This window comes from Zonotrichia albicollis, chromosome 4 (genome assembly GCF_047830755.1).
Source record: "Zonotrichia albicollis isolate bZonAlb1 chromosome 4, bZonAlb1.hap1, whole genome shotgun sequence".
Classification (NCBI taxonomy): domain Eukaryota; kingdom Metazoa; phylum Chordata; class Aves; order Passeriformes; family Passerellidae; genus Zonotrichia; species Zonotrichia albicollis.
The window spans coordinates 22,326,612-22,352,757 of NC_133822.1; the positions used below are offsets into that span (position 1 = coordinate 22,326,612).

At 38.2% G+C, this 26,146-nt stretch overlaps 1 protein-coding gene across 1 annotated transcript in view; it reads right to left on the minus strand.

Moving 5' to 3' along the window:
- Positions 1-411: 411 nt before the first annotated feature.
- Positions 412-26,146, minus strand: part of SYT10 (synaptotagmin 10) — a 40,358-nt gene continuing 14,623 nt past the window's right edge. The window contains exons 3-7 of the mRNA XM_074539092.1: positions 20,840-21,404; positions 9,754-9,874; positions 9,255-9,426; positions 7,648-7,777; positions 412-6,570 (exon numbers count right to left, since the gene is read on the minus strand). Coding sequence (XP_074395193.1) covers positions 6,499-6,570; positions 7,648-7,777; positions 9,255-9,426; positions 9,754-9,874; positions 20,840-21,404 — 1,060 coding nt within the window. The 3' untranslated portion in view covers positions 412-6,498. The remainder of the gene's footprint in view (positions 6,571-7,647; positions 7,778-9,254; positions 9,427-9,753; positions 9,875-20,839; positions 21,405-26,146) is intronic.

Sequence of the window (26,146 nt, forward strand, 5' to 3'; positions counted from 1 at the left end):
TTTGAAATAACACAGGGCCCGGCAACTAGGAATTCTATACCTGCAGGAAAATATTGCTTTGCAATCAGAAACACATCCTTCCTTTTTAAACTACGAGGTCCCAGGGTATTAGGTCTTATATCTATTCCATTATTCTACACAGGAAAGCAGTTTTGAGCATGTTCTAGAGCTTTATTTATTGTTCAGAAAGTTTTTATTCCCCACTCTTGTTTAAATTTTACTTTATTTTCCTCATGGATGGATGCATGGATTTACTTTACTTCAGGGCCTTGAATTTGTAAGGTATGAAAATGTCCCAAACTGTTTAAAAGCAATCTCTCAAAGACACTTAAATGCTTGTATTTTGAAAGAGAGGAAAATTGTATAAAAGGCAGGTTGCTGCCATGAAAACATGTTTCTGGCACTCTTTGTGAACCCTGAAGTTGTGATGAAATAGCTCTGCCCTCATCCTTTCCTTGGTGTGTCTTCAGTCATTTTTTTATGTCAGGTTTCCTGACTTCACCTCTCTAGGGGAGAGGCAGGATTTCACAATTCTTTAATTTTTGCTGGGCTTTGGGACACTGTGTCTGACTTAGCTGTGCCAACGCAGGCAGTCTGAATGAATGTGCAGCTTTTCTTTTAGAGAGCCTGTGAGTACTCCACTTCATTAAAAATAGAATGCTATTTAAATATTTAATCTTAAATATGCAAACTTAAATATTTCAAATAAATGGAATTGAAAATAACAGTCTATATGTATATTTGTTCTGTCTCAAGCTTTCCCACCCATTCATGGGAGAGCAACCAAGCTTTTTTTCTCTGTGAACCACAGTACCAGCTTGCATCCCCTGCCTGCTCAGACATAAATCTTGTGTGCTCTGAATCAAATCTCTTGATCTTTCCTGTGCCTTTTCCCCTATGCCTGCTCGGGATTTCTCCATTTTAGATGAGATGCATTTTTCAGACTGGATATAGCATCAGCAGACTCTCCCAGGCCACCAAGATGGACATTAACATTTTATACAACTCATTTGCTCCTGAGATACACTCCCGTGTCAAACATTTTCTGCCTGTTTTTCCCTAAAGTAGATTTTTTTGAACTCACCTAGCTCAGGACCAATAGTCAACTCAACATATTGTATTCATAAATTATTACAGAGCAGCTCCACTTTCATCACAGCAGCTCTGAGATTACCTGCAGATCCAACTTCCAGAACATACTGCCTTGATTTATTTTTCAGGGAATCATCATTCCTTTTCCACAGGAGGGAGCTTTGGTGTTCTGGCCACCTATTTAAGCTGTATTTATATGTATTGGTTATATTTTGACAATGTTGGTACTGAGGATCTTCAATAGCATCAGCATGGCTCAGCCACAGAGTGCTGCAAGAAATGTCCTCCCTTGGATCAGCAAGGCACAAACGCTTGTCTTTAATACCAACAAAGTGACTAGTCCCCATGATGGCACAGTCCCAAATTGATTTTTCCTGTTCTGCAAATTCAACATGCTTTGTGCCCTTCCAGGGGACTGTGCCCCATGGAACACAAGAATCACAGTCTACACTTGGGTGGAAAAAAAATTCACGTGGCAATAGCAGAGGCATTCTCCTCTCTGAGCCTGCAAAGAGGTTTCCCAGCAACAGCAACATTGTAGAAGTGCTATCAGATAAAACATCAAATCACAGCCCTGAGCACCTGCTATCATCAAGCATCCCTTAGCACTCAGCACAAGATTGAAGGTGTTAGTTCCATTTTCCTGACCAGATTGCCCTGTGAAATTCAAATCCCACCTGCAGCTTCGCTTTCTCTTATATTTCTAGCTCCTGGCTTCCTTCATGCTGTTAAAAACCTGCCATTTTCCAGGGTTAAGGAAAAGTGCCTTGTGCAGGAGATATTTATTCCTCTAAACGAGTAAACAAAAGACACTTTTAGAAGTTAAGGTATTATTTGCCTTGGAAAAGGCAAATGGCTGTGATCAGCACCTCAATAAATTCCTATGCTTAATGCTGATGCTTCTTCAGGAATGTGCTTCTTTTGTCCTGTTTTACAGCAGAGAAAGAAAGTACAAGTGGTAAAACTACTGGAATTATTCCAGTTTCAGGAGGAAGGTTTCAATTTCAGGGCATTTGCAGATGCATGGAACAGCTTTGTGTCTACTGCCACATTTTCCTTCATCATTTCCTAGTTCTTGGTCTGCTCTGTGCCATAATTTAGCTGTTTTCAGAGAGCGCAGTTTAGACTGGCAAGACTCAGAAGCTAAATGAAAGTGAATCTTGAGCTAAACTGAGTGTCTGCTGTGGTGAGAAAGAGAGAGAAAATGTCCCATCAAAACCTGCATTAATATTTCACATATATATGGCATATTTTATCCATATTTTGGATGGTCCAACACATATTGCATGAACTTTGCCCAAAAGTCATCTCATTGATTAACTTATACATCATATCTTAACAGTTACCAAATTTTCAAGCCTATTCATTTGTAGAAATAATGTCATATGAACTTCTCAGGTCAAGGAACTGTCACTCAGTACAGATTTGTCAAGTGTTTATCATGAACTGAAATGTATTTCTGATTAGCTGTGAGGGTTCTGTTGTATCAGAAGTGCTAAATAACAGTGATTGTACATCCAGCAAGTGCAAGTACTTGTATGTGCAAACCTAAGTTTTGGCATGCTCAAATAAGGTGATTTTCAAATTTGGCAGGCACATTTATGGATTTCTGAAAAATGTTACATTTTCAGCAGAAGAAGAACTCTATTACTGAGTTCTGAAATTTTGAATGTTTTCTCACTCAAAAAATACAGACAAATTATTTCAGATGTATAAAGCCTGTTAAATGAACGGAGTATAATAAAAAGTTAGTACATACACAAGTTTATAAAAAAGAGATAGCAAAACAATCTTGTAACTAGACTATCATGTATATGTTGTACATCATCATGTTAAAAATTTTTAAAGGGATTGCATTGAATCCAATTAAAAAGCTGAGAAAAAGGGGAAAAGGATGGATCAAATTAGTCTTGTAACTAAACTTTTTTCTTAATATTGCTCCAAAAATGCATCCACAGAAAGAAATTAGGTAACTGCTCTTTCCCTTGAAAAAAATCAACCCAATGAAAACATTTATTGGTAGTTCAATATTTTCTTCAAAAATATTGCAAGTGGTGGTGATTCTTTAAGAAAAATGTATAATTTTGTTACTTAGGTATAAGTAGTCCAAAGAATTTCATTCATTGAAGATAAAAATTCGCAGGGGAAGTTGCTGGCCACTTTATCTCTGACCAATATTCATATCCCTAAGACCAGCACAGACAAAAGATGGTGAGGAAGGAGCTGCTGGAAGGGTGAGGGGAAGGGCCATGTCAGCAGGACTGTAAAATGCTGGAATCCAAAGTTGAGGTCATGGAGTGCAGAAAAACACTTAAATCTTGGTGAGCTTGTGCTCAGCTGTGAAGTGTGAGAATATAAAGAAATCCAGGCCATGCAAATACAATTCTTAAGTACTGGTGCTGTTTCCAGTAAACTGCTTCAAGCAAAATAACTTAGGTCTTTAGGAAAGGAAGATTTTCTAACTGTTGTAAAAGTACAGCAATATATTTTAAGCCAGCCTTTTGCCACATTTGCTTTTTCCCAAATCACGGTAATGAATAAGATATGGGAGAAATGCAGATAAGCAGGGAAAAAAAATCAGGATGGGAGAGAGAACTTCCAACCAATCCAATTTTCCAAATTAAAATATTTAGAATTCTTTAATAAAGATATGCATCAAGAAACACATTCCTTGACTTAAACTGTGCTAACTCTTCCTTGGTGCTTTTGTGATGTCACTGGGAGTAACTTGTGAACCAGGTTCTAAAGCCAATGGATGGTTATGCTAAATACATATCCTGTCTTTTGACAGGATGGAGAAAATGGAGAAAAAAATATCTTTTTCACTAGTTCTATTAATCACTGCTAAGAGAATAAAGATAAATACTTAAGGTATAATTTTTGAAGCTAGATGCCCAGATGATTTTGCAGCCTGATTTCTCCTAGATGCAGAGCACCCATCAATCAGGTTTAGACACAGAAGTCATTCACTGTTGTTATTAACAATACTAAAAAAAACACAACAAGGGGTCACAAGCAGAGCCTTTGGTATTTGACAGCAATTAAAATTTAAGAAAATGAATCTTGAAATACCTTACTACCTATGATGAAACACACAGGATACGCAGAGAACAGTAAAATAGGTAAAAAGATGTTGCTCATCGCTGAACACTTATGCTACATTTGATCGTGAATTTGTTCGCTTTTTGGATATTAGGTGCAAAAAAGTGCAAAGAATATTTAATTAACTCTTACAGTACCACATTACAAAAAGTATTCTCTAGGCCACAAAGGCCACTGTTGATATAATTTATATTAAGATAAATGTATACATAAAATAGTTTTTCAATCTCCATACATATATATACACATATATATCTGTTTCTATGTCAGCCTTGCAGAATCATGTTGAAAATTATCTAGGCCACAGAATTTTGTTAGGATAACAATGATGGGAGGGGGAAAAAAACCTCACAGAGGAGAGTTTGTTCTCCTATTAAAAAAATTACTCATCCAGAGCAAAAGGAGGAATGAAATTCTGCAAGGCTGCTCTGTATTTATGGTGATGAAAATACAATCTTAAGCAGGGAGGATCAGAGTTCAACATTACCAATCCTCTCTGGGAGAAACCATTTCTGCCTAGAGGCCATGAAAAACAACCTGAAACGGGGATTCAAAAACTCGGGCTGGAGCCTTTGATTTTTTCCCTATTTACTTTCTTTTATTTTCTTTTTTTCCCCCTTATTTGTAAAGACTGTCTGAGAGACTGATTTTTATACTTATTTGCTTGCTTGCTGTGTTCATAGGCACAGGAGGCAAGGTATAAAAGTGCCTCTTTTTCTGACTTAGATACACCTGTAATGTTAAGACCAGCCCTGCTTTTCTGGAGCAGTTTAAGACACTTAAAGGTATTTTTATCTGTCTTAGAGATCACTCAGTGACATGGAGGGACTGGATCTTCAGGAACATATTTTGTGTCAGCCAGGCTAAACCAACTCAAAATGGTACTTCAGAAGTTTGCCAAAATGACCTTTTCCCTTCAATCCAGATGAATTCTCAAAATATCCTTCATTATCATAAATCAGTCTTCTTGTGTAGTTTTTCTCCTGCATGGCACTTCTGTAAAATGCTTCTTTTGAAAAACACTGTGTCCTCTGTTTTCATCATATATATTGCAAAGATACAAAAAGTACCACCTCCTAACTTTTTCTAATTGCAGTTGGGCTTTCAAAACCTCAGACCCAATCATACTGTCTGTGCTACACTCTTCACAGAAAGAAAGAAAAGAAAAAATGAAGTAATTATCTGATTTATCTGATTGAGGTAAACTGCAGTGTTTGGAGATAAATCCACAAAATAATATGTAGTTCTCTTCTAGGTTTTAAAGTATCTGACTACAGCAAATAGATTTTTGCATTTGCTGTCACTGTGTATTCTAATAAATGAGTTTGCTTGCTTGTAAAATAGTCACATTTCGATTTGTCTCTCCTTAGACTGACAGAAAACACATCTCAAATTCATATTTAGCATATGTGTCTAGAGGCACTCAGCCAGCAACCAGAAACGAAATTCCATGTGTGCTGTGCACTCAGTCAAAATAACTTCAAAGAAATCTAAGTCTGTCACATTAAATCAAGAATCACAGAAATGTCGTGGGGAACTGCAATATTTGGTCAATTTTGTGAAGAGATAAATCACATTAAGTCAATTCCTTTACGTCTGAGCCTTCTCTCCTCTGCAGTTTGACTTCTGTGGAGATGCAGCTGTCATCATGAGTGCTGGAAGGTTATAACTGCATAGATCCAGTTCTCATACCTGTTTCAGAAGGGCTGCACTAAAACCCACTGAAGTCAGTAGATGTGCCTCATTGGTCCCAGTGGGCTTTAAATCAGCCCTTCCTCCCTGCCCAAGGAATGAACTGATCTTCCAGCTACTCAAAACATGACAACAGTTGTTTTTTTCATGCAACATTCAGTTTGAAGTGCTATCTTGCAAAGTCATAGAGATTTTAGTGCAATTTAGAAGGAATTTACTACATGAGCTGTATATGACTATTTACTCAAAAGAATTAGGTGTTAAAATTTGCAGTAGTTTTGAATTACTTAAGGGATCTTTTTTTCTGGTTTCTTTGCCTCTGAAAAGATACAGGCCCCATCAAACCACTGCTTGAATATGACCCTGGATACATGCTAGAGATAAAACAGGTGAATGAATTTGCACAAGGAAGGGTTATATTTGACTCAAGTCACCTTCATTCACGCTTTAACAAATTATTATAAACTGTCATATAAGACTTGGAATAGGAAAGATGCATTTTGATAAAAAAATATGGATACAGTTCATGTGCAGAATGCAAACCTTCTGTTGATGTGGATGTGAGCTAGGGGGGAGCTTTGGACACTGAGCAGGATGGATCCATTCTGGCTCCTAGGGCGTGAGCGGTGGTTTGGGTGAGGAACAGGATCCCTGGCTGTCAAAACTGGTTGCTCGGCCAGGTAGCTGCAAGAAAAGTGTTATTGTTACAAATGTCATCACATCTGGCTGTGCATCACACTCATTTCAGAGGATGAGAGACTCTCTCAGAAAAGAATCCAGATCACATCCAGACCCTTTTTAGTCTCTGGATCAAAGTCTCTGGTGTCAAAGCCCCCAGGAGAACTAATAATGGAATGAAAATTTCCGAAGTGACCTTCTAAAAACGCTCTGACTCATTTCACAGGAATGGTTTATTTCACCAACAGGGGTGGAACCTCTGTCTCCTAACTTACATAGACCAGACAGAGCCATGAACCTCTAAAAGACACTTCCTTGACTCAGTTTTCTTGCCCCCACACTCTTCGTGGTGATTTACTGAACCCTTGATATGCTTTTGCTACCTCTCACAGGAGATGTTGTGTATCCATGTGCTACAGAGTGGGGGAATCACATGGCCTCAGGCAGCAAATCATTTTTCTACAGATTGCTTTTGTGATGGGCTAAACAGCCCCTCTGTGCCCCTGCTGCTTCCTAAGGCTTCAATATGTGTCTTCCTGAGTCCAGAGCTGTGAGGATTTTTGTGTACAGAGCACCAACAATGTGCGGCCACAGCAGATCGCAGAGGGAGACCAAGCCCAGGGACTTGTAGATATAATCTCCCCTACATTTGAAAAAGCTTCCAGTAAGCATCTGTTGAATAACTCTGGAGGGAGCTGCTGGTATGTCGCCACAATTTAGCCTAATTTGCAGGCCAGTTACAGATTAATGTTTTAGCAACAGCAGCTTATGCTAAAGATTTTTGAATAGGAAATGATTGCTTTTGAAATTTTTGCAAATGATCTCTTCTAAGTAGCTGTAAGCTCTTTATCTCGGGGAGTTTAAAATGCCTAAATTAATCTTACAATGCCATCAGAGCATCGTGGAAACTGTTGAAATGGCCCTTTTAAATGATAGATAAACCCATACAACTAGATGTAGGCTGTGCTAATGATCTTCTACCTGCTCTACAGGTGCTGCAATGATTTTCATGATTCTCAAAAGCTCATAAATGTGAGGGGCAAAGCTATTCAATATCAAGCAGAAAATTTTGCTACTTCTTACCTCTAGTAGTGGGTGCCAGTGAGTTATTGGTTTACGTGGGTAAGCCAACATTTCATTCCAGTGATCTCTTCCAAGGCCTTCGGCATCAATTCCTGTCCGGCATACTCCAATGACCTCATTGTGCCCTACCCTGAGAATTTCAGAGTGAGAAAGAATTAATTTTTAATAAAAAATAGGTTTAATAACATCTGATATGCAATCCTCTTTACTGGCTTGGTGTGGCACAGAATACATGACCAAAGTTTTCGCATCATTTATTACAGATATTAGTTGTAATGGTAGTGTAGTAATATTAAATTCTGTAATGGTAACATCAAAAACCTCCAGCCACGACCAGAGTGCTTCTAGCAGCAATAAAAATAGCAATGAAAACAATAATCCTTGCCATTAAAAGGTTGCAACCCAAAGGACACAAGGACAGAAAAGAAGCATAATACACAAAATTATCTGAAGGAAAACACGCTTGAATTTTGTGAGAGAGGAAGGTGAAGGAAAATGGTGGGGAATACATTTCCTGCTGCAATGCTTCAGACATAATTTCATAAACTATTTCTTAGCTCTAGCTGTTGTGATCTTTAGAAGTTCAGTCAAAATTGTAAAAGGTAAGAGTCATAGTTGTAATAGGCTATACCTTAATACTTCGTGCTCCTCACAGTGCCACAAACTGGTTGAGGAACACCAGAAAGTAATTTTCTGTACCTTGACTCTATGTACTTTAGAATAATGCTTTCCAATTTCCCCTTAGCAAGTGCTGGGAAGGGAGGAGCTGAGGAGGACTGGAAGTGTTCAAGCTGCTGTGCTCCTTCCCTGCTAATGGCACTACGGTGCCACTCTCACGTCTGAGTGAGAAAGTCTTCCTGGCAGAGCTTGGAGAACAACCAGAAATCTGATGGCAAGGGAAAACAGTCTGAAGGGTGATGTTACTAAATTGGACTTTCACTGTTTATTTGCCCTGCAATCTCAAGAGCTCATTACTAATAGCACTTGAATGCAGCAGACTTGGCTTGGGCAGGATTCTGTCAGTCACAGTCTTGATCAACCTGCAGTCCCTGAGCCACTCAAGGCAAGAGTCTTTTCCTGTCAGTTCTCAGTGAAGCCATAGATCATTTGCCTAAGACAAGTTATCAGTGAGTGCTGAACCCAAAGGTTCCATATTGAAGGTTACACATTGAAAGGTTTTTTCACTGAATCAGTCAAGGAAATAATAAACGACTTAGTTCAATAACATAATTAGAATTTAATTCCTTTTTAGTCATTGAAATTTTCTTTGGTTTCAAACACCTGTTATTTAAATAGAAATTAGAAGTGTGAGGGACTTTTTAAAGCTAGAAGACCTGATTTATAAAGTTTGCACATAGTCCAGCCCCTAGAAATGTATGTCAGGCCTAGTGGCTTAGAAGAAAATTGAGCCATATTTCTTCCTCATCTCAGTCATTTATGACACAGATGAAAAGCCATGTGCTTTAAAAGGTGTGGAAGCTTTAAACTTATTCATGAAAAAGCCCCAAGGCTTTTGTGACACTGAAGCTGCTCATAAGCTCAAGGCAGAAAGCAGTCGCTCGCAGTGATCAGGAATTGTCTCTGGTCAGAAAGTGAACTGTGCTTACCTGTCATAATCCATCACTGCAATGGAGAGGCTGACCTGGTCCACATTCTCTGGAGGGATATCAAAGATGATGGCCTCATTATAAACAGGATTCAGTGTGTTCTTCTTTGTGGTTGTTTTCCTCTTTTTCAGCCTCCGTCCCTCGCACATCAGTGACACTTTGACGTACGGATCTGAGTAACAGATAATCAGCTCATGCATTGGGACTCAAAGCCATTCAAATGGTAGCAGAAGAACAATATTTGTGGTAGGAATGTTATACTGCTAAGGTAAAAGGTTGCAAAGATTTGAGTGACCCTGGAAAACACATCATGCTGTAAATGCAAAGGAAAGGTACAGCCATTCCGAACAGACGCACTGGCTGCCAGTCCATCCAAACAGGGTCTGTTAATTCTCTGCTACTTCCATCCCCCAGCCATGTTAGACACACAAAACCCAAGGAGCTCTCACTCATCCCCTTCCTGAAAGGACTCTGCCTTTTTAAAAAGAAATAGATTCACCTGATGCACCCGTTATATCCATCGCTTTGAGATTCCGACATTTGATGACTGTCAAAGTCATTCTCCCAGCAGTAGGCAAATAACAAAGGGAAAACATGATCTCACCCAAATCTATGCTTTCCTGAAAAAGAATAGCAATTATTAGAAACCTGATCATGCTACCCAAATTCAGTTCAGATCATGCAAAACTGTAATATATTTTTTTAACACAGAGAGAGGCTTCTTTTGCAGCCTCAGATGCTTCTGAAGATACCACCACAAGCAATTTTCAAAAATTATTTCTGTAAAGTATAGCAGGAGTAACAACAAAATAATAGTTTAGAGATAAGATCTTCAATTACTAAACTGAGAAATTAAAACAAAATCAGAGACAAAACTTTCTGGATTCCTGATATTTTTGGGTTGAATTAACACAAATGAAAAGGTGCTGGAAGTAGAATGTCGAGTTCTGCTTTTGAAAACACTCATAGTCCATCAGCGCAAATAGAAAGAAATCCGATGGAATATTTAGATCAGGCACATTTACATGCCCTTTAGACACTGGAATTTATGTAGGAGAATAACTTCTGCACAGATATGTGTATAGAAAGCTAGTCCTGTCAAAGTGCTTCAAAAAGAAGAACATGCTCGTAAAAGTTGCTCTCTTTACTGCTCTCAATGTGCTTTGGGAGGTTGTTCTGTTTCAGAAGAAAAGCAAAGTAAAGGAGTGGCACCTACAGCTTTTCTGGATCAACGACAACTTTTTGGAGGATAATATACTCAGAAGGATGGATAGGTCCCATATAAATTTTAATAACAGTTTCTATATTGAGACCATGTGCTAAGTACTCTTTAAATAAGATGTTGCCATACACTTTAGATACTACAATACTTGAGGTGTGTAACCTAAGGGAGTTTCTACCAGTTCTTATTTTTTCCTTTTCTCAGCTATACAATTATCCTAGCACCACAAAGGTTTAAGTTTCGAGATGTGTTTTATGTTCTAAATTTTTCCTGTTCTAAATTTTAACTACATCTACCTCCCGACCCTCCAAAAAATTGCACATTAAGAACTTAGGATACGAGTTTGTAAGGGGCATGTTACGAAGACACTCTGTAAGGCAGCCACTCTCAAACATGCTCATGGGATCTCAAAGGACTTCTATTTTTGGACTAATACTAAAAAGCTTATTTTTTACATCTCAGCTTCAGTATTTTATCTGTCTAACCTACAGTTACTCTGAGAGCACAAATTTGTTTGAGAGCTGCTGGATTTATTGTACAGCTGTTCTAGCATCAGAAGGCAAATATAATATATTTTTAAATGAAACATATTAAAATAATGATTGCTGTGTAGATGACAAATATATTGTTTACTGTTACAAGACAAGACTGGGCTTCTTGTTCTCATTCTTCAGCAGCTGTGAACAGTTTTATTGACTTCCTCCAGGCTAATACTCTGTCTAAATTGAAACAAGTATTTCACATCTTTCTTGAGTAAAGATGAACTTAATCACATGCTTCAGGGTCTGAGTCTTTTTGTATTTTGTTTTGTTATTTTTTTCCCCCCCTGCATTGCAGACTAGATTGAAGAATACACTTTTGGAATAGCTTTAAAGTCTCTGTTGCAGTGGTAATAAAATATTGACTTTTGTGCAGGTTGGTCAATTCACAAGTTCAGTCATTTTGCTGGGATTTTGTTTTGACAAGTACTAGTTTGATAAGCATGTAACCATGCACTGTGGGCAAATTTCATGCTTGTCAGAATTTCAGATTTCCCAGAATTTCAAAATGATTGGGCCCATTCAGTTCACACAGGACAAATACAGCTATTTGACCTCTCCCTTTCTTTGCCACAAAGAGTGCAGAATTTTGTTCCAGAGACTAAATTGCTAAACCAAATTTTCTATTTCAGAAAACAAACAAAACTTGAACAATTGAATGGCAATTATTTCCACTCATTTGTTACAATGGCAAGTGATGTATTAAATTTTACAGTTCTTACATATGTGAACACTGTTTCAAGCAGAGCTTCTCCTACTGGCATTGCTCTCTGAATTTAGAGTCTGGTGGTTGTTTCTCATGTCCATATATCAAGCAAATCTCACTCTTTTGTTTGAAAAGAAAATGGAGTTCCCTGAGATTTAGTGGTTCAAAGTTACCTCAGGTCTATGTAGAGAAAGGTGATGAAAATGGGTTGGATCATGAAACACCATGGGTAGCTCATAAAAAGATCTAATATTTTCTTCTTCGGAGAGATGGCTTGTGTAGGTGAATAGGGAAAAAAATAATTTTTGAAGATGGGAGTATGAACATGAGTGTTCTATTATTTCTTTTTGAAGAAGAATTGGGTAGACACTCAAAGGTTTGTGTGAGCTCTACTGATAAAGCAGAATACAGACTATGTACTGATATTTTAAAATACTTTGAAAGAAGCATTGCTCAAAATACTTGCCAAACTCACTCTGTTGTTACTCTGCATTTTTGAGGGGCAGACAAAAGCAGTTTCTGCTCTGAGGATCTGCCAAGACTGGTGATCTTTTTTCATACTAGAGTGTGAATGTGTGAAGTTCTAAATGTTCATTGGAAGAATTAAGATTAAAATGGTACCTACATAATTATAGTATAAGAAACTGGGTATTGAAAATTGTCTGAGATATCTCATTTTCATACACACACTTTTATTGTCAATTTGAGCATTAGAAATTCATAAATTTGGAGCTGAAAACACAGATTCAGACCTAGATTATAAACATAATGACTTTGGTTTTTTATGGTTTTTTTTAACTTCTCATGACAGTCTTTGTTAATCACATTAATTATGATGAGTAACATTTTAAAATTCCCCGGATCCTTAAACATTATTCATTTTAGTTGAGATTTAAATATGGCATCAAATTTAATTTAGAATCGCAATGCTATGGAAAATTGATAAGTTTTTTCACTTTATAATTCACTAGATAATTAGGTTGACAGTAGTAGTCTCACAGGAGCCCTTCAGTACAAGCAAACCTGAAAAACCAAGGCACAGACTGCCACCAATAACCACATCTGCATCACAGTGTGCCTCAAACAAAACACTACTCACAGGACACAATCCAGTGGTTGTGATTTGTGCATATTTTAAAATCATCCTCAGATTGCCTTACATGTATCACATATTTTATGAAAATTGCACATGACTTAAGTCCCATGACACTTCATCTTTTTCATAGACTTATTTTGATTTTTTCTTTTTCTTCTTGAACTAAATTTGGGTTTCAATTAACAGCCAGCTTCATGGATTCTTGTAATGATTGCCTCCCACTGGCTTCCAATAACAGGTACAGAAAAACCAGCATCGAGCACAGCTGCACTTATGCAAATGGAAGCTTCTGTTGACACCTCAAATCTCTCCTTCACTTATTTCCCTGTGAAATATTTCCCTTCCCAGCCACTACATGAACAGTGCCATGAACTCTACTAGCTTCAGCTACTTTCAAAGCTACCCTTTTACCTCTACCCCATTCATTTTCTGGTTTGGTGGGTCTAGAACAAAATAAAACAAATTTAAAAAAATGGTCTCACAAGCACATACCAGTTATTCTGATGAACTTAGTGGGTTTTGAGCTACAGAATGCAGATTTTTAAAATTAGCATAATTCTCATCCCATGTTAGCAACCATGTGAATGAATGTGCTAATAATATTTTTCCATTACTTCCATTAGGATGGATCCATTAGGATTTGTCCACATTCTCTGCTTTGTGGGCTCCTGGGAAATTAGTCCAGGAGTTGGCGCAGTCAGAAAAAAAAAAATTCTTATTCTATTCTATTTGTTATCATACCCAATGGACACCAGTGCTCTCATTTCTACACACATGTCTGTAAAAATTGCAGCATTTCTACAGAGGCTGTGCTCCCCACTCACAATATGGATAAAAGGGAAGGGATAAGAAGAGAAGTTTGGAGAACTTGTAGGGGAGCATCAATTAAACTGATCGAGGTTTTTGAACTACTGTTGCTGGAAAAAGCTTTGCTGCCAATTAATTTTCTCAGTAGTCTCCACAAAATTCAATAAAAGAGACAACTTCTAACTAGGAACCCCCACAAGTTCAGTGGGGAAGGTGGTTATGGATCCTTCCATGTTCAGGGTGGTTCTACTCAGGTAGAAATACTCTGAAATTGAACAGGAAAACTGTTTATTGCCTATACTGATACTTTCTATGACTTTCATAGTCTCCGTCTTCTGTGCCAACATCTTAACTGATTTCCTATGACAGCAGGGGTGAAAAGCTTATAGGGACCTGATATATGAAAAAAGGTTGCATTACTGAGTCACAAGGGAACTTCAGACCATTTTTTCACTGATGTTTGTTTCCTATTAATTTCCATTAATTTTTCAAGCTTTGAAATTCAAACAAAATCTTAAAACAGCAACTTGCTCTCTATTCTTACAATGAACTATGTAAATGCTGCAGAACTGGAAAATTTACATGATTTTGTTGTTACTAGTCTGTCATTAATTTCCATGGTTAAAATAACAAGTATCTGCATAATGAGTAGTGCAGTAGAAATTAGATTCCCTCAAAAAAATTACTTGTTGCTACTTTATTTATCATTCATATTATCATAATCCACAGTAACAATTCAGTTCTTATTTTAATATATGGAACTACTTTCCTACTAATTGTAATTGGAATGATGTTTTAAAGACTGCATGTAAGAGTAGCACAACAAAAATACTAATGGCAGCATGAATTCCATTTGTACTTGATTTCTAACCAAATTAATTGCAAATTTTATTCTCAGTTTTCCTGCTGTATTTTGAGCAAGCCACTGTAATAAATAATAACAGTAATTTTCTAGCTACCTAAGAAGGTATTCAAGCATTTGCTTCTCTAGACTTTTAGCTGTTTCCTTTAGTAACACTGAAAACTGTTCTGTATTGTGTGTAAATTTAAAGAAAATTTAAATTTAAATGTAAAGAAAAATGCGTTGGCAGAGTGAGACCTTTGGATTACTCAAATATTGCAGGAGGATTATTCCCCCATAGCACAGATTTCTCTTTCTCTGTTTAGAAACATATTATATATATTTCTGCCTTGCAGTAAAAACTACTGACATTAAGCTTCAAGAATCAGGGATAAAATATAACAATGAATGTTGGGAGTTGGATGGATGGAGAAGGAAGTCCTGCCTCCTGAGAAAATTAGCTAAGAATGTATTAAGGCATTCCTGTTTTTGAAGCATATAGCAAAGTTCAAAGGGTGATAGCACAGAACAGAAAAGAAATCTACCAGTCTGTTTTCTCATTTATGCATTTAGTATCTGATGGTACCCTTGCTATCACAGAAATTATTAAAAGTTCTGTGAGGCTAGGGCTGCAGAGCTAATTCTGCCACCTCCCGAGGGGATTTCCCTTTGGAAACCTTGTCCCCACCACTAATATTTATTTTCATCTCCTGTTATTCTTTGCATATCAAACCCAGCTCTTTGCTTCCTCTCAGCACCAGCTCCTGATTGAGCTGCTGCCCTGGGAAATGAATCAATTAAGTTTGTGTTTGTTCTTGTCTCTGTGGGGGACAGTATGGAAGCAGTGGGGCCTGTTGCTCTATAATGGCTCTGTCCTCTGCTTGTGGGGAGCTGATGCTTGGCTCAGCCTGCCACCCTGGTTGCCCTGGGTAAGCTCTGCTGCTGGTTGCAGCCCTGATGGCAGAGGGAGAATTCCTTGAGGCTGCAGAATGCCCTGGAAGCCTCCTGGGTGCTCCTTGTGCTGCTCCCCGTGTACAGAACCATCTGTCTGGTGCACTGTGGGGTTGCCTATTCCTGCCTCAGAGCAGCTTAGAGCAGAGGGCTTCTGTGAACCAGCTGTGACAGGAGAATGAACCAAATTGTCTGTGGTCCCCCATAGAAAGATGTTTTTCTGGAGCTGCAGTGCAGTGTCTGCAAAGAGACTTTGCAGTTGCAGAGATGTTAAAATCCCTTGAGGAAACCATGCCCTTCATTCACCTAATATTTATTACCTTTAGGGTAGAGTGAAAGTAGCATTTTGCTTCTAGAAAATCAAAATATTAAAATAATTTGTCATTTCAAATGAAAATAAACATTAAATAATAAAAATAGAAACCTTCCCTGTCTTCAGTAACTGGACAGAAACCCACCCTTTCTCCATCGCCTTTTCTAGTTATCAACCAGACCTAAAGCAGTTCCAATCATAAATGAAGGTCTCCAAAAGGTTTAAAGAATGATCCAGAGTATTCTCTCACCTGCTCAGCAACAGCATTGGTGACATGGATCCCTTTTATCACTGGCCCTGAGCAGAAATGCAAGTGCCAGCAGTTCTTGCCTTGGAAGGGGCTGCTCCCATTTGCAGAGATGATGAATGTTCCTGCACTGACAAGCCCTGAGTCTTTTACGGACTTTTAAGAACCCACTTAAGGTTCTTTAAGGACTTTTAAGAACCTGTTTAAGGTTCTGTTGAACCTTTCAGGTGTATTTCCAGAGACATTCATAGGTCTAAGCGCATTCTGATGAAGATGGGTAGCTGTAGGGCTTGGCCTGCCACACTGCTGGTGATAAAACATTTCCTCATAGTGCTGCTCTTTGAGCACAAGGAAACAGGACAGTCCTTAAAAGTCCTTAAAAGTACCAACCCTCAAGGCTGGGATACAAAAAACACCTCTGCCAGTTCTCTACTACAACTTCCTTGCTCAGGGAAAGGTCTAAAGCTTTGTCCAATTATAAAACAGGGGAGATGGAGAAAACAAAGCAAAGATTATGCTCTGGGTGAAATTCAGAGGTGGGCTTCATTCTTGTTTGATGAGGAAATCAGAAGAATCTATTTCCATAACAGAGGCCAGCAGCCAGCAGAATTACCTGTGTTATTTCCTGCTCTGGCAGGAGTTTGATATAAATGAGCTGAGACAAATGTTACTGTCCTACTTATTTGAAAAGATATACATTTAAGCACTTCTGTCTTTCCCAGAGATGCTAATAATTATATTCCAATTGCTTTAGAAACATCAGTTGTGCACATGAAGACTATGTCCTTACAAAATCTGCTTTTGCATTCCACTTCACAAATGAGCAAACTGCAGCACTGAAATGCCTGGTGTTGGGGAACTAAATAATAATCAATTTCCATCTGTCTACAGGAGATAATTCAAGAGGGTACAAGTACATGACAATTTGATGACTAAGATCCCCAAGAGACTACCACTGTTGGAAATGGGAATGGCTTTCCTCTAAATTCTAAGCTTTAATTTTTTTCCCAATTGCATGGTTTCCTATAATTGGTTACTCTAACAGACTTCACAGGATACCTTCAGAAAAAAAAAAGCTTTCTGACAGTCACTTGCCAATTGCTTTAGGCAGCATCATTAGAGGAAGTTTCCAAAGCAGTGATAATTTTTATAAGTATTATAGTAACCTAGTAAATGTTTACATGCAGAAATTGTTGGATCACAAGCAGTGGACTTCTTTCCTAGAAAATTTTAAAGTGCTTGTTAATTAGAAGTGTTTATTAGCAATTCAAAACAGGGAGTTTACTTTATTTTTTTTTAAAGTATGCACTATATTTAGATAAAGAAATGTATGCAAAACTTACAAGCACTTGACAAAAACAGAAGCCTCTTGTATTGATTAAACAATCCATTTGATATTATTCATTTGCCTCCAATATTATGAATTAATTTTCTCAAGTGTAGTGAGAATTACAGTATTCCAATATAATGAACAACCTTCACAGGTAGTCCAAAGCTGACTCTTAGGTTTTTTTTTCCCTTTTTTTAAAAATTTATCAGGGGAACAGAAGCAAATGATGGATTATTAATTGAAAATTCAATCACCTATTCAAGCAAAATTTGGGCACACATCAGATATCCAAGATGCTTTTCCTACACTACTGATTTCACTCTAAATTTACATTAATAATCTAACTTTAAGAAAGGAATATACTTTTGTACTTAAAACAGGTACATGCTACATATTATAAAACATGGTATGTTTTCAATATAGAAACAACAACAACACAGAAATAAAACAGAGAAACAACAGTATGAATGAAGAAATGAAGGCAAAAACCCAAACTACAAAATGTGAATAGATATCAGCATCTGAAAATAATGAGAATAAAAATGAGTGTGTGTGGGCCAATCCTGCACTTCTAGAGAAAAATTTCAAAATATTATTAGGAGCAAATAAAGTGTATTAAAAATGTAGATTCACACAGAGTCATTGGGTTTAGAGCCAAAAGGACTCAATGCAACATCCAGTCTGATTTTCCCAGAGTGTATTTCCTGTACCCAATAAAAACTCCTTATGGTTGGACAAGAAATCTTTTAAAAATTATGTTAGCTACTGACAAATACTTGTTGCATAACAAAGAATCTCCTGATCTCCTGTGGCAATTTCCTTTATAGGCAAAATATTGCAATTCATCTTCTTGGTAAATCTCTCTAGTAGTGTTTAAGACAGCAGAGTTTGGTGTCATAAGAATAGATTCTTTTCACACTGTTAATAGGAATTGGTTTTACCCTCAATTTAACTTCTGAGTAGAAAATTCTTGACCGTGGAAGAGATGTAAAAGATTCACAGCTGAGGAGAGGCTGCTTCCATTGTTTTTTTAAGTTTTGGACTAATTCTTTGATCTATCACTTCTATTATTTTCCACATCTATCATTTAGCAACAGGACGAGCAGACCGCTGGGTGTGGGAATCACATCTGAACAGAGACAAAAAACTTCTCAGAACATACAACAAAACAGAGTAAAAGTGAAAAAGTAAAAAGCATGAGAGAAATATATTTGCAGAATGGCACCTTGGTTCCTGGGCTTTGGTGGGTGGGTATGGCCTTTTCCACTCACACAGCCTGCTTGATTTGCAAGGATTCTTTATGAACACCAAAGCATATTTGCTTGGATTAGAATGATTTTCCACCAACTGTAGAACCAGCTGGATCTTTCCTTTTCAAGGTTTATCAAAGTTCAGTTGGCTCTGACCATCACTAGTCATTTAACTGCTAGTTAGTGACTTTGGTAAACTTTATATCACTTTTAAGACAGTGAGTCCTCACTGATTAACATCCACACAGTGTTTATTCCTTTGAAGGTTTGGCTGTCTCAACTTACAGCTTCTGAAATGACAAAACTAGGAGCCTGTATCCCTATTTAATAAAACAGTTCAAGTAAAACACAAGGCAGGGCATTGCACACAGTTACTGGACATCTTCTGGGAAGGCCTAATTTTTCCAGGAAAAAAAAAATAATCAGTTGCCAAGTTCTTACATAATTTTCTGAGAATAGGATAAGGTTTGTGAAAGCTGATGAGGTTACTCAGCACTAGAAGATATCTCAATTTTATGTGCCTGTTATTGATAGTTTAAGTAGAGACAGCCTTTTCACACACATGTGGTACTTTAAACTGACTGAAAGGCTGAAATCTAAAAATGTCATGCTTTCTTTTAAGCTTGACACAGAGGAAAAACCAGCAGAGCAAGTTAGGCACTAAAACTGCAAGTCTTAACCTTAACTCTTAGTGAGGAAGAAACTTGAATCAGGATCCAGTGCCAAGTTTAGCAACCATTTTCATCCATATGTGTTTTAGTGTCAGGCCCAAATGCATGACCTGGTATGGCATTTCCATCTGCTCAAAACCAGTGATGAACAGTTCAGAGATAATTATTTGCTGAAACCATTCTAGTTATCAGTTGAAAATCTCATAGATACCCCTGGTGCCAGTGACCAGTGCTTTTAAGTAATTACTAAAGTATTAAACACAATATCAAAGCTAGAAGAAATTTTTAAAAACAGTTATGTTGACTATTATTCCAAGACCTTAAACACAGATTCAATTTTAAGCTTGAGAACACAATTCTTAAATTTACTTTAAATCTGAGCTTGGTCAAACTAAGCATACACAGATTTCTGGAGGTGTGCTGAAGGGTTCAGAGCAGTTTGCTAGGCCCAGCAGTTGAAATAAATAGTTGCTGTTGTGAATTCACTTTGGAATACTTACTCCACTATTTGACACTCTCTGATATTTCTCTTTCCTCAGGGATCACAATGCTCATGCTCAAACTGGCCAGGACATATCAGTGCTCCTTGTCCTTCTAATCATGCAGAGCTGGACCTGTCTAGCAGGTATGAACATCAGGAATACCTTTGGTGAAAAAGGCTTGTGAAGCTCTGGTTGCAGAGAAGGGACAGTGTGAAGCTCCTGTTACTGATGTGTAGCTCTGGTCTGTCCTCCATTCACCCCCCTGTGGAAACCCAGCCCGTGCTGAAACCCTGGGATGAGTCACACTGTTTGGATACACCCACAGAACCAAGGATGGCAAAACTTCTATAGAAATAGCATGCTAGTTGAAAAGAAACTAAAACCAAAACCAAAACACCCTACCCATCACTATTTTAACTGTTTGGGCTTCTTTCCCCCCTTCAAATCTCCATCAGGGAGGATAAGTTTGGAATTTAAGGTTAATAACGCAATATTTGGAGACTGTTGTTCTCTGGTAGCCTGTCATTCATCCTGTCACTCATGCACAGACTCTTTTTCTTGCTTGCAACAATAAAAAAGTTAATTTCTATTTCCTAATTCTTCTTGCTTGTGCCTCTAGAGTTTTCCTAGCAACCATCAGCGATGCAGATACAGCTACTGGGGACCCTAAGCAGAGTGCAGTCAGCAGAGAACATTTTACACTTCAAGAATTTTCAGCCTCTTTTCCTTACCAAGGTTTCTAACCTATGAAAATTTCCTAACAAGAGCAGGATAGGATGGGCCCTTTTTCTTAATAGATGGTCACTTTGCAGGACAAGGTGTTTTGCTAACAGGAAAATGTTATTAGTTCTGGCTAAGCAATGACTTTCATGATGTAGCATTTAATTAATAAATGTGATTTATATACACACAGTGAGCCATAAAGATGACAGCATGCTCCCAGAAGATTTTTTTGGTAATTAAATTTTATATCTTCCCAAGCATTATTCTCTGTGCTCAAAGGAAAATATTGACAGCTCCTCTTTTAAAATGTTTTTTATTTTGGACTCTGCTGATAAACAGGGTACACTGCCAAAAACTGCAAAAGAGAAATGAAACTATGATGTTAATGCTTTTGTAACATTACTTACTGTGGTGGCACAGTGGATGTCTTTCCATACATTGGCTTCCCTGGAGAGATCTGAGACTTCAAAAAGGTTATCAAGAATAACTTCCCCAATCATGTCATGTCTAGAAAATCTGTCAAAATCATAAACACTGAAATGCAATTTCCTGTTGCTGAGTTGATCATAGGCCACAGGAAACTGAAAGGTTTCATCAAAGACTGGATTTAATGTCTTTCTGTGAACTCGTGTCTGAAACTTCTTTTTCCTATCTGGAAGCAGATAAATCTTCACGTAGGGGTCGGATGTTCCTGTGAAGTCTTTAGCAGGCAGATCTAAGGCTTTGACAATTGTGACAGCCAGAAGTTCATTCTCATAATCGTACCGGAGAGTGAAGTTAAGTTTTCCACATGTTTTCACATCTTCCTGTTGCCCATCAGAATCCACAGACTTCTGCTTGTAGAGTTCTGGTTTTATTCTCCCAATGCTGGTTGTGGTCTCTCCCCTCTGCAAAACTGGGTCTGTCCCCATGTTAAAATCAACACTGGACACCTGCATCTGCCTTGGCAAGTGCCTCCTGAAGGAATTGTGCCTGCACAAACACACACAGACACACAAAGCAAGCCATGGTTATCTCTGGGAAAGACCATCTCTCAATAGAAAAATATAAGAGCAACTTGGTGAAAAGACTAAAAGAATTAAAAAATAGTCCTCTCCACACTCCCTTCAGTGTTTTGCAAGTGTTCAAGCATCCTTGAGAGGAAATGATCATTCAGAATTAATTTCTTGGCCCGTGAGAAATAAATATATTTATAGCTGTCCCAGAAATAAATATATTTATAGCTTTGCTTTCAGACTGTGCAGTTGAAACTGAATTCATGTTCTTTCACAGAACAAGTTGACAGTTCCAACATTGCATGATCCCACTTTGCCAGGGCCTGAGTAAAGTACGGTCAAACAGGAAAAAAAAAAAAAGCACTTGCAGAATTTTCCTCAGTACTCTCTGCTTTTTTGGAGGCATTCCATGGTGGTTTTCCAATTAAATATTTACCAGCCTTCACACTGCTGACCGTAAAAGGCACCTGAAAGGGAAATGCAGAGCTGTGTCTGGAGGGTTTTAGCATAGTGCTTTGCCATCCTACAACATTTTATGTACACTTGCTTGGTATCTGCTACACTGAGGTGCAGGCTGCTTTCTCCAGAAGCACTGGGAATATTTTGTTCTTCTTGCAAAGCATTTCAGAGTTTTGCCAACAATTTTCTGCCATTGCTTTTTTTTTTTCCTTCCTTTTGTTCTCACGTTCTTCCATGCAGTGAATTAGAAAGCTGATTCCTGTGCCACTAGCAAGAAACAGTAAGATAAATTCCTTGCAATTCTGAATACAATGTTACACAAACATGTGTACTTATGGGCTTATCTTGGCTCATGAATCTGAATGGAAAGTTGTGCTGCTCCTACTAAGAGTGAAATCAAAGCCCTGGTGTGCCATACAACCTTAGAGTAGTATAAAAACACTGGACAAAAAGCTTCACAGCATTTATCAGCAGCAGATGCCATTATGACTACACTTTCCAGTTTATTTTTTAGGCATTTTCACATTTCCTTGGTACTTCCCTACCCCAACAATCTGTGCTGCAGAAGCTTACCACCTCCTCCTGTGAGCACACTTGGTTGCCATTAAAGAACAATCCAATTGTCAGAATTTCCTCCGCTTTTTTGCAATCAATTGCTTATTAATGCCACATGTAGCCTTGCCTTATTGCTTGGTTTCCCTGTGGTGTTGTGTTCTGAAAACAAGAGGTGTCACAGCTGTGTGTTTCTTTCTTTAAAACAGAAATGCAAATTGTCCATTTGAAAGCAACCAGGACTCATTTCATAGATATTATTTGTATTTTTGCTGTAAGTGAAGAGGTTGAAGAAGGCAAGAAGCACAAAACTGCCGCAGTTCAGCTGAGCAGAGACACAAGAGGGTAATCTGCAGCTATTAAATAATAGACAAGAACCTTTCCCCTTTCAGCTGTTTGAGCCCTGCTAGGTGCAGGGAGCAGCCCTAACTCAACACAAGCACAGGGCAGGGAGAGCTCCATAGTCTAGACTTGAAGTAGCTCAAAAAACCCCAGGTGTTTGGATGTCAAATTTAGCAATGAGCAGTGCACCCCTCTTGTAACACACTTGGCCTTTCTTTCTCTACAGATAGATAAGTGGAAAAAATTTCTTCTCTCTTAAATGTTAAAACTCCCTGAATTCATAGAGTCTAATTTCCACATTGGAATGGAGTGAGGAATGAAAAGGCCCTGACTGGTCAGAAAAGTAGAATATTGTCCTCAGGGAATTTCACAGCTGTTCCTGTGCTTTTGCCTCCAAGAAGCACAAGAGCTCATGAGTGTGCCAAATGTGGGGAAGGGGCTGAACTCAACCCAAAATGCAGGGCAACGAATTCCTGAGCAGGCAGCAGTTTAGGGACTATTTTTTAGTATCTTTGACCCCTAATGAGGTCCAGGCAGACCTGTGTTAGTGCTGCTTCTGTCAGTGCTGAGGAAACCTGTGCAGAGAGGGCTTTCTGAGTGCTCCTCACATCTACAGCTGTGCTACTGAAATGCCCAGATGATCACAGGGTCATAGAATAGTTTGAGTCAGAGAGGACCTTATAGATGATCCAGTTCCAATCCCCCTACCATGAGGGGATTGGAAAAACCTTGTTGTACGTAAGCAGTACAACAAACTTGTGTACAACAAACCTTGTTGTACATAAGCAGTGTTCAAAACCTTGTTGTTCAAACCTTCTTGTACATAAGCAGTGGCTTAAACTGCCTTTTTAGGAGAAACAGTGAAGCTGATTATACAACATCTGTTTGACCAGAAACAAGTACATGAGAAATTCTCTTCAACTTCTCTTGCATTTTTGACAACCTGGGTTAATGCAAGCGAAAGCAATATATGACACCCCAAATCTATGATTTCTGAGGTGCAAGGTTTCTTTTAAATTTTTTGAGTTCTTTTAAATTTTCAGACTTCATGCACTTCAGATCCTCTACTGAATTGTTGTGAGATGTCACCAAGTAAAAGAATGCATTTGTATGGCTGATCCCTGTGGGAATCAGCAGCACTTTTGCTCTAGTAAGCCAAAGTCCTAATTACACAGTGCCTAGTATCTGCTCTGAGTCACAGCATTTCACCAAGACAGCTAATTGGTCTGCTAATTATTAAGATGTTTCATTGTTGTCATGGCAACATATTTATCTTCCTTTGTTCTGCAGTAACAAAGGGATTAATGACTGTGATAATGAAATACAAGGATGTCAGAAAACCAGGTTGTTAAAATGTGGCAGAGCAACCAACCGATGCAAATCCAGGTATGTCAACCTCTACTGACTCTTTCATGCAGCACTCCTACAGTAGACTTGCTAGCAGAACAAATGTAATTTGAGTATTAGCAAATCTGTATGTAAATGTAATATAAAACTGTATTTCCATGGGCATAATGACACTATGAAGCTTATTTATAACTCAGTGAGACTGCCACATGTGTGACAAAAGGGAGGGATAGGGTGCTGGTTTATGATATGACTTGAGATTTATGAGGATGTCTTGGGTCTCACTTTCCTAGATGGCATTCGAGAAATCTTTTGGCCCAAATCCAGAAAAGAGAGTGATTACTGGTGATATTCAGGCAGAACAAAAGCTTCTCCTTGCAACCACTAAAATCAACAAATTTTTTTGTTTTTCTTTAACCTTAACAAACCCAAGCACCTCACTTTTGCCTTCATGTCTCTTGGGAACTGACTGACTGAACATCTTCGTCTCCAGCTGACACTATAGAGCAAAAAGCACGTTCTTGGAAAGTACAGGTGAATGTTTGAAGAATGGATTTCCATAGAAGGAATAAGCTATATTGCAAAATACTATTACTAGCACTAATACTATCAATAATACAAAATACTATCAAAATACTAAGTATGGGAGAGGGTGGTTCTCAAAAACACAGAGTAAAATTATTTGTAAATGAGCTGCAGTTCTTCTGCTGTAGTGGTTAATTGGTATCAAGGACTAAAACAGGTCTTTTCATATTATCTGGGACTATGAAAAAATGTAGTTACAACTAAACAGAAATGTATCATTTTCCCATTCTAACATGTCTGTGTGCTAATGTACAGTTTAAAAAATGTGATCAGGCTCATTTGATTGTTGCTCTGACTGGCTTATTAAAATCCTCATGCTTCAATTACAATTGCTTAATATGGATTAATTCATTTTATTAAGAGCTGATGGCTTCATGAAGCCATCACAGAACTGGTTACAACCCTTTAATTTGCCCCGTCTCAGGTGAGCTGAGTGCACAGGAGACAATTCAGACAGCAAACACTCCTCTCAGACCCTTTGTCAATGGAATACATTTAGGAGAGGGTGCATCTGAATTCCTCAGGAGTCCTGAGGACAACAAAGCAGTGCTGCATTGAAAATGGTGCAAGAGAAGTTGTGCTACCTCTGCATCTGCCTTTGCCTCCTTTTTATTTAGAGGCTCCTAGTCAAGAATACAAGAGCCAGGTTTCAGTAATTTTGCTGGTACATTGTTGCCAGCTGGGCTTAACACACACAAAAAAAAAAAAAAAAAAGAGAAAAAAAGGACTAATTCAGAAACCTGGTCTAAATGTCCAGCCTCATTCTCATATATGATATTCTTGACAGCAGCAATTAATATGGGCTGTTAGGTTAGGACTCCCTTAAGTCAGGCAGGATGTAGATAAAATGTTTACAAACAGAAAGATCACAATTTCTGGGCAATTTTTAAGGCACCTGTCATTCTGAGCATGTTTTGTGAAAGGATGCAGAATTTTTCACCGAACTCTAAAAGAAGGTGATGTTTCCTATCACCCTGCTACTGATTGGCTGTGGTGGGACAATCAGTTACTCAAAGCACACGAACTGTCCCTTTCAGAGGAGATTTAACCCTGATAATCTTGATAAGACAAAAAAAACGTCCCTTACAAGGTTCCAGAAGGACTGGTATTGATAGGAGGTTTTACTTATGTAAAACTGTCCTTGGCTTCACAAATATTTTGTATTCATTTGGATCCCAGTCCAAATCACTCTAGAGACCTGTGAGAATATTTTCACTGCCTGAAGTAGATCTGGAACATATCCCTGGAACTTCTATAGTCCCTATAGTACAGCTGGGACTATTCAAGAACATTTGCCAGCCAGCTATTTCTTCTGTCTATTCAGGAGGTCAGACAGTCTGAAAACTTGGATATGATGGATAAACTCTTTCAGTTAATACCCTTTAAGGCAGCAGTGAGCTGGGTAATGGGCTTGCCATGCTGAATTGTACCAAT